General features: G+C 34.7%; 1 protein-coding gene across 1 annotated transcript; it reads right to left on the reverse strand.

The window, feature by feature from the left end:
• Positions 1-2,307: 2,307 nt before the first annotated feature.
• Positions 2,308-8,869, reverse strand: LOC104892781 (2-oxoglutarate-Fe(II) type oxidoreductase hxnY). The gene is made up of 11 exons (XM_010678781.3): positions 8,646-8,869; positions 8,004-8,193; positions 7,821-7,895; positions 7,675-7,726; positions 7,141-7,262; positions 6,946-7,046; positions 6,798-6,856; positions 6,650-6,706; positions 6,481-6,526; positions 5,175-5,254; positions 2,308-2,732 (listed from the first exon to the last, which is right to left on the reverse strand). Exons 1-11 carry the CDS (start codon positions 8,730-8,732, stop codon positions 2,666-2,668), a joined length of 936 nt encoding a protein of 311 aa, XP_010677083.2. The 5' UTR covers positions 8,733-8,869; the 3' UTR covers positions 2,308-2,665.
• Between the last annotated feature and the right edge of the window lie 316 nt (positions 8,870-9,185).

The raw sequence follows: 9,185 nt of genomic DNA on the forward strand, positions 1-9,185 counted from the left end.
AGAAAGTCAAGTCAATAGTTCGTGAATTCACCAAATTAGTTCATGAATTAATTAAATTCAAGTGGAGATTGATTCAGAGGAGAAAACATTAGAGATTGTATTCACAAATTTAAATCAATAAAATTGAATTTTTTGTTACATTTGTTTTGACTTTGTTTTGCAGACTGTTGTTAAAATTTGTGTTTACACTTATTAATAAAGAAATGGTTAGAAGTGAACTTTTATCAAAGTGATATTGAACTATTCACAAATATTTATTGTTGGTATCCATACCTAATTAAAGTTGCGAATAGATATATAGCAAATTATGAAATAGTCTTACTAATTATTTTAAAGGCAAAAATGTACTTTCTCCCCTTCTACTTATTCCTACCCTTGTGCATGTAAGCATGCAACTCTTCGGTTACTTAGCTTGTCGATCTAGAGACTAGAGGGAACAGGGGTAATTGAGAACCCTTGTGCATGTAAGAATGTAACTCTTTAGTTGCTTAGCTTGTCTAGAGACTAGAAGGAACGAGGTTGAGATTGAGAAAACGAGAGTTCCCATCTCTTTTTCTATTTTTGCAGGGAGGGAAATAACATGTTGGATCTAGAATTAGAAATGGAGGAATTATATTCTCAACTTCCTAACAAAATAAAACATAGAAGGGATGCATCATAGGGTGAGAATTAAAAAGGAAGTTAAATGTCCATATTACCATTATTGAATATGGAGGAGGGTTTGTGTTGTAGCCTAAATAAATCAACGGCTCCTCAGGAGACACGTGGATTCATCCACAGCGTCTATGTGTCCCTCCAAAGGAATAAAAAAAAGGCCTAAACTCTAAGTTTTACTGAGCAAAAAGTAAAAGCCCACCTTTTAGCCTGAAAGAATATTCAGGGATCAAATCTCCAAAAACAGCTGCATATGATTGTTTGATGTTTATCACCCAATCATTGCTTGCCACGTACGTGTCGAGTTCTGATTGCGTAGCCAATTAGGTGCCCTTAAATTAGGGTGACCTCAAAAGGCAGCAATCAGATCCCAAACACTATAAATACTCCCTTTGAAATCAGGAGAAAGAAAACTTTTTGAACAGTGTGCCCATACTCTGCAGAATTTCTCCCTCACTTTCTCACTCTACTTTTCCTTTACACTCCTGACTTAAGTTTCGAAGGGGGAACCACCACCCAAACCTCCCGGGTGGGTCCCTTCTTTTTGCAGGCCGGTTTGGGAACATAGCTCAGGTTTAGGTAGCAAGATTCAGACATCGTTGCACAAGTCTCCATTAAAGAACATTGTGAAGAATAAAAACTTACTTGCCGGCCAAGAAGCACATAACAATTAGTAAGACACTTGAATTAAATTTTATATCCACGAGCCAATATATATCTCCCGCACTAACCTCACGTAATAATGTCAATGTTTTTATGAATTCACACTCAATATTTTTCACTCACTATTTCCCGTATTTACATTCCCACATACAAGTATGAAATGGGTGAGGATGATATGTACATTTATTCCTATCCCAAAAGAATCTATATCCTTCCAAACAAATAAAGAATAAGGTTTGGAATTCGGAGAAGTTCTCAATTCCCCATCTGCATATTAGATCATGTTAATCAAACTACCTAAATTCTTTGTTCTCTTGTCTCCATCTTTCTTTCCTTTTTTATTTACTAATACCTTACTTTCCTGACTTTGTTCGCGCAAATCATACCATTTAGTTGATAAACAAACTAATGGAGTATATTATCTACAATACACCTAACTAATTTTATTGGACGCAATGACGATTGACACCTCTAACTGTCTAACATAGTACAGTAGAACGTACTCAAAATGCTACTTGCATTGTAAAGAATAAAAATTTATTTGGATAAAGGACTTTAGATCAACCAAAGAGAGAGAGAGGAATTCTCGTGTTTGGATACAACATAAGAAAAAGGAAGGGAAGAGAAGTGAAAGGATCCATATTCATTCCCCTATTAACAAACGAATCCTCACAACACCCTTGGGAGAGGAATGGAACCTAACCACCCCGAACTTGACCTCGATTCGGATGTATCCCGAAGGGTGAACCGGGTGCAAACACCAAAAAAAAAATAAAAAAAATAAACCAAGTTATTTCATATTAGAAGATTTGGAAGACATGCAAGCTCAATCCTTCCTTTTTTTTTTTCTTTCTATTCCCTGCCTCTCCCTCTCCCTCCTCCTTTTCATAATTCACCTCCTTTTTTATGATTGCTATTCAAACAAAATGTAAAAGTGATCTCAGTTTTTTAACCTCATAACTATTTAAATTTCCTTATTTTGATACCATGTAAAACAACTCAATCAAATGTTTATTCATAAATCAATATTACAAGGTTCAATCATAAGTATTTTCTGTAACATACAGATAACCTGATAAATTACATAAGAATCCTGTTATTACTCACTTTATACCATATACTAGTGAACATTATCTTTATTACATCAATTCTACTAAGGAAGAACTATTGCCTGGGCAAACAAATGTGGCCAAAAGAGAGAACTAGTTGGCTAATAAACTTCGTACGAACATTACATCCACGTAAAGCACATTGACTAGGTGATAACATCCAACACTCGAGCTTTTAAGGAACGAGTAGGTGATAACGGAGCCCGAGCTAGCTTTAAGGTAGACTACAGTAGAGGTGGCTACTTAGCTTCAAATATATTTCTGTAACTTTCTTGGATATAGTCTATGTAGCGAATCCCGGGAAATCTGCCGTTAAAGAGAGAAGAGGGTTCAATCATTAGTTTGTTTCAAAAGAATTTCATACCAAAGACATCTAAATAGCTGGAAAGACTGCATCTGATCTATATCTTTTAGCAGCACATGTAACTACTAACTAGTGTGCAAGCACAATGGGAGATCAATATGTTAATGCCAACTCTTCTAAGTGGTAACCAAAATAACTAAAGAATCTTCAGTGCATTGTGCTAATGTTAACTACAATGGAGGAGTGAGTGTGGTGAAGTAGCTTAGATGGTTGGAGTTATTCCGCGGGATCCATGAGGCCTGCCCCGTTCCCACGAAACTTGATAGGGAACTTTATTTCGCTCAACATTTTTTTTTGTCATTAAGTTATATATATATATAAAGTTTCAATAAGTTCGTGCTAAGTCAAATTATGTTGAATTAAACATACTTTAAAATTCCTCCACATCCTGAAATAGAAATTTAGCGTGTGTGCACCAAACAGACCCACCTACAACTTATAGTCATAAGACCCCAAAGTACGGATTTGGGTGCAGTCCATACCATAAATAAGGTCGATTCCCATAATTCTCACCGGATTCTCTCCCCTTTCTTATTTTCTTCTTTTTATAGTCTTAATTATTTTACTTAAACAAACAAAAAAAGACATGTGCCTTCATTTTCTCCTTCCTCAAATTCCCCCAATTCCCTCTTACTTTCTCAAATTCCCCCTTTCTTCCCAAATGAACCCTAAATTATGAAAGAGTGAAATCCGCATAACACAATGCGCTCACATTCATCTTCAAGTTTCAACAATATTTCAAATACTAGTTTAGGTAATGGTAGGGTATATTGTCGATATCGATTGCCTGTAGTAGTCTAAACTACTTGGAAGTTCAACCATAATCAAGGAAACGCTTCTATTGCTGTCCAATATCTATCACTCAGTTTATAGTCGCTGAGAATTCTGATCACCGACCTCATTTATGGTACGGACTATACATAAGTTCGTACTTTGGAATGTTTTGGTTATAAATCATAGTTGGGGATGTTTGGTGCACCTGTGCTATAGTTCAGAGTTTTTAGTCCAATTTTGCCTATATCTGTATTATACTGAAGAGGTGAGGAAGATGGTGTCCCCTCACAAAAAGTCTAATATACCCTTAATGATTTAAATTCCTTTATATATTTAATAGTCTTTTCTTCTTGCTACTTGCCATATATATTGAACAAGTTAATAATGAAATTGAATTTCAAATTTCAATTAAATATTAAATTAAGAAAAATGATTTCCTCTTAATATGTGAGAAAAACTCTGATAAAAAATTAAATTGACAATATAACTTGATTGAAACAATCCGTACAAAAAAATAAAGAGTTGAATCTATTTCATATTAATAATTATAATGATAATATTTTAAAACCTAAATGTTGATTATTATTCAATAATCTCTATTATATAAATTAAACTCTTCCACTTTATTAATTTTCAACTATTGAATCTGATATACAAATTCTTCCACTTTATTAATATTCAACTATTGAATCTGATACACAAATTCTTTCCTTTTATTTGAACACGCCAACACGGGCTTTCTTCTACTTTGTATTTCCTTCACTGATATAATAGAAATTTGAATAATGATGAACAAATAACTAAAAAACCAACGAAACATTGATTTAAGAAAAATATATTTAAATAATTAAAAATCATTATAAATATTTGTTCAAATCAAATATTTTGTAGCACTGATGAATAAGTAATTGAAAAAAAGAATGCTAATATGACATGCACGCATAGCGTGCAAAAAATACTACTCCCTCCAGGCTCCGTCCCATGATATAGTGCCTACTCCATTTTTGGTGGGTCAAATTTTAAAATTTTTGACCGAATATTCTCATTTGTATATTTAAAAAAACCTATTCATGTGGGATCTTTTTAAAATTTTTGACCGAATTTTAAAATTTTTGACCGAATATTCTCGATGTGTAATTTCGTAATATCAACTTTTTATATTTTTTATTAATATGAAATTGAAGATATTAAAAGTCAAAGTTACATGTTGGAGACCGTGTAAAAAAGAAACCAGCACTATATTATGGGACGGAGGGAGTAGTAGTATATAAATAATGTTTGGGGGATGATTCAAATTGTAGTTGTCTTATTGTTAGGAATTTGTCAATATTATCGATCAACATGTATTGGGTCTCTTATGTTGTTGAGCCTATCTAGTTAGTGGTCAAATTAAGTGTTAAGATCATGGGATCATGGTTCCTTATTCATAGCCTTCCTTGTTATTCACTGTTTGATATTTATATCTTCTGTTGTATTCCGTTGATAATAGTAATGAAATAGTTTAGTTAGTTTTAAATTTTCTCATCTTCACGTTATTAAATCAACATAATGAAGTATTAGAAAAGCTTGAATTTATATTCACGTATTTAGGGAAGCATAAATTTTGTTACCTGGGAGGATTTGACTCACTGCAGCAAGTATCCAAGCACTCTACTGAAAAATTATGCGGAGGATCAAGGAAACAAGCGACCTACACAACGTTTCAATAGGTTTGGTTACTTCAAGTATTCTTGATAGCCTGATATATTATGATCCACCATATAAACGAAAACTTTGAAAAGAAGGTTATAAAGGTCATAATAAAAAGGAAAATTTACGCCCCTCATTAAATATGAAGGGTAGATCAATGTCGTACTTGCTACAAGTACGTACACATGTCAAAAGAAACATAAAATGAACTCGAAAGTAACACACATATATTTCTTACCTTACAAATACCTTACGCTTGGTTTTTCTCACCTTAGAAATATAAGTTTAATTACTTCCAATAAGTTTATACATATAAGGCATACCTCTGCTTGATTTACAACAAATTACAGAATGACAAGTCTGATATATTTCTTGTGTTAAGAATATGTATTGAAGGCGCTAACAAATCAAATAATCGAAGTACAATATACGGAGAGATTAAGAAATAAAGCAATAAAGAACAAAAGAAGATTAACGTAGAAACCCTTGAATAGGGAGAAAACCCCGAACACTGTACTAGGACTTTGAATATGAGATGATGATACAAGAAGAATTCTTTAATCTCTCTAGACTCTCTAAACTTTCTCTAGAGTACTACAGTATCTCTAGATCTGAAGAATATTTCTCATTAGCATATAATGAATAAAAGGCTCAAACATATATATACTAGGGATAAAACGCAAAACCTAATGCAATAGGAAATCGAATCCGAGTAGGAAAACAAATAAAATCCCGTAGCCAGGGAACACCATGGTCAGGTCGTGGACTCCCTCTCAAACCACGCCCAGCCCGTGGACTTGAGCTGTGCAAAGCACAAAGAAACTCTTAATTAGTGAACTCCACGGGCAGGCCGTGGTGTTCATCCAACACCACGGCGATGCTGTGGTCCTTTAATGATCATGCTTTGATCCATTGTTGTGCTTCCCGAAATGCTCTAACTTAATTAGTGCAATGTTGTAGCTCAACACAACACACACATGGCACAACAATACCTTAGCTTGTTCTTTCACCTATTCACTTCATGATTCATCTTCAACACACCTTACACCTTAAGCATATTTTCAGTTCAATTCATACATAATCTTCTCTAACATAAGATAGAATGAGAAGGCCTACTCATATAACAAGCAAGTACTACCAAAGTAAGATGACACAACTGAACAAGGAAAGAATATAGAGGAAGCGAAAGGGAGATAAGAGAAGCGAAAAAATTGTAGTATGTATTACAGAGAATCTTTCTTGTCCCGTTGGCACCACTCTGTGCAAAGTTGATCTGTCACCACATAACACAGAAAATCTGTTAAGGGCACAACACAATGCGCGAAAAGAAAGAAATTATACGTGCGTGTGTGAATGGAGCAATGTCCTATGAGGTGCATTCACCATTCATATTTACCTAAATAAACGATTTGTCCACCTCTCCGTCATATCTCCAATGTTAACAATTATCGCTCTGCATATACCATTATACACATAAAACTCATTACTAAGCAACAACGATGTTGTTCATTTAAGCCACTGTCAGTGTTACAAGTAGAACTCACCCCTCAATATGAGGAACATCCTCCCATATACGTGGCTGACGATCTTTTTCTCGACAGACCTAAAAAACATGGTATGATTAATTTCTAATTGAAACATCATAAACAATGTCCAAATGAAAAATTTTGTGATCGAATGGATCAGAAGTACCTGTAGTCCAGGAATACCATCAGTTGCCAACAGAGTGATCATTCCGTAATCAGAATGAGCACCAGCGCCTAGAACTTCTTCATTGTCACAGCGGAGGTCACCTGTAACAACAACGAAAAAGCAGATTAGTACTAAGTAATAATATTGACAAACTTCCTGGATATAAGTGATGTGTGGTTCAGGTATTAAGTTGACCTGGGTAGTGTATGAGGCGAAGAAAAGGCATTAGTGGATCCACAGCTCCTACTTTATCAAAAAAGTTCTCATCCAAGTTCAAGGCCAGCGCAAGAAGTGATAGTAAATTTTTCCCTGCACTCCTGTGGCACCACATTTAAGCTTTACATCAAGCTATAAACAAATTAGTGAAATACTCCTCTGTCACCATTATTCCACTAACATGGACAATGGATAGAAACGAGATAATGAACAGAGGCTGCTAAGGCTATGTGCAGGGTGAGCAACTGCACAGGACTCCGAAATATAAGGGTCCAATTCTATTAGTTGTCTGTTCAAAGAAAAAAATTGAAAACCTAAATCTAATTACAAATATAAAGAGATTAATTTCTATTTGGTATTTTTCTTCTTCTCTTATTCTCCAACAAGCCCCATTTATAACTCTTTCGTCTCTTCTATTCACCAAAAAATTTAATCTTCATAATTTATTTTAGCACAGGGCCCCTAATTTTATGAGACGGCCTGATAATGAGAACGCGTCAACGCGGAACTTACAGAATTTGTCTATGGTATGCTTCAATTGTTGGTCGCCAACTCGGAAGAAGCTCTGGTATGCCATAACCATCACATGTTCAAATAAGTATCTGAATTTTAGAGATGCTCACTGAATTTCAAAGGAATTGGACATAAAAAAAGCTTACCTTCAGAAGGCCACTGGTTCAAGTTGCACACTTTATCATGAAGCGGGCCAATATAGAAAGACTCCTTCGAGTCACCTGCAATCCAAAAAGGTCACTAAGTCATCAAAATCCCTTGCATGTTACAAAATTTAACAATCAAAAGAGCCAGTTTTAGTTCAGAGAAGATCATGGATCGGCAAAAACCTTTAGTGCTCGAAGGATCCACATTCTCAGAATACAATGCTGTATATCCCCTAAATTCCTTCAAATTAAGTCTCGTTTTTTCTTCCAGAGGAACTGAAAAGAACTTATTGCTCTCTTCAAACACTCTGTTGAGCAGATCTTTGTCAACTCCATGATTCACAATGTAGAAGAAACCAACTTCGATACACGCCTAAAACACCACATTTAGCAAGTTACAAAAACATGAAAGAGAAGCCTTCAACCACATTTATATAGGCATATCCTAGCTACTTTATTCCTGGTTTCTATGTTACTCAGACACAGATTAAGTATCTACTCGGATACCCGTGTCCAAGTGTCCGACTCAGCTATTCTGTCGACACGACACGACACAACACCCTGCTTTTTGAAATAAATGAAGGTGTCGGAATAACACTGCTTTGTATTCAAGCTTAGCCGCCACCTTGATACCAAATAGAGTGGCTTTTGCTTCAATACATTAAGGTTCAATGATTGTTTACCCTTCATGGAAATGATATTGGATATCATCATCAATGATATTAACAGTACACTGCTTGATCTTGGAAATTTCAACCACAATAAACAGTTTAATGCACTAAACCATGAAGCAAGATTATAATTACTGCAGTATTAGCAGCATACCTGACGAAGTGTAGCAGCAGTAACGAGTCGATCAGGCGCTGCTAAATCGATTACAGGAAGGTTTACTATTGCACTCTCCTCCCCCATTCTTGTCTATTCAGTCTTTACCCAAGCTCTCTCTTGTTATCTATCTCTTCTCTTAATTCAATCTTCCTTTTATTTATCTGTTTTACAACTGCTACATTTGATTAAGAAGTAATTATCACAACTATTTAACTGGTATCTTTCTTCAATAATATTAACAAGTGCTCCCTCCGTTTTATTTTATAGTTCTCGTTTCACTTTGGGTACGGGAATTAACGAAACAATAATTATTATATATTTGCATTGAGTGATTTGTGTTTTTTGGAATTATTGTAATAAAAAAGATGAAAAAGAATCTATACAAATATATTAAAATGCGTGTGTGACAATGTATATACGCCAAGTGATTCAGACCCATGACCTCTTGCTATTATACATGATACAATTACCATCTCAACCAACTTTTGATTATAGTTTAAGTGTCCACATCATTATATTTGTACATTTTAAATGTTG

The sequence above is a fragment of the Beta vulgaris genome, chromosome 5 (genome assembly GCF_026745355.1).
Source record: "Beta vulgaris subsp. vulgaris cultivar EL10 chromosome 5, EL10.2, whole genome shotgun sequence".
Lineage (NCBI taxonomy): Eukaryota > Viridiplantae > Streptophyta > Magnoliopsida > Caryophyllales > Amaranthaceae > Beta > Beta vulgaris.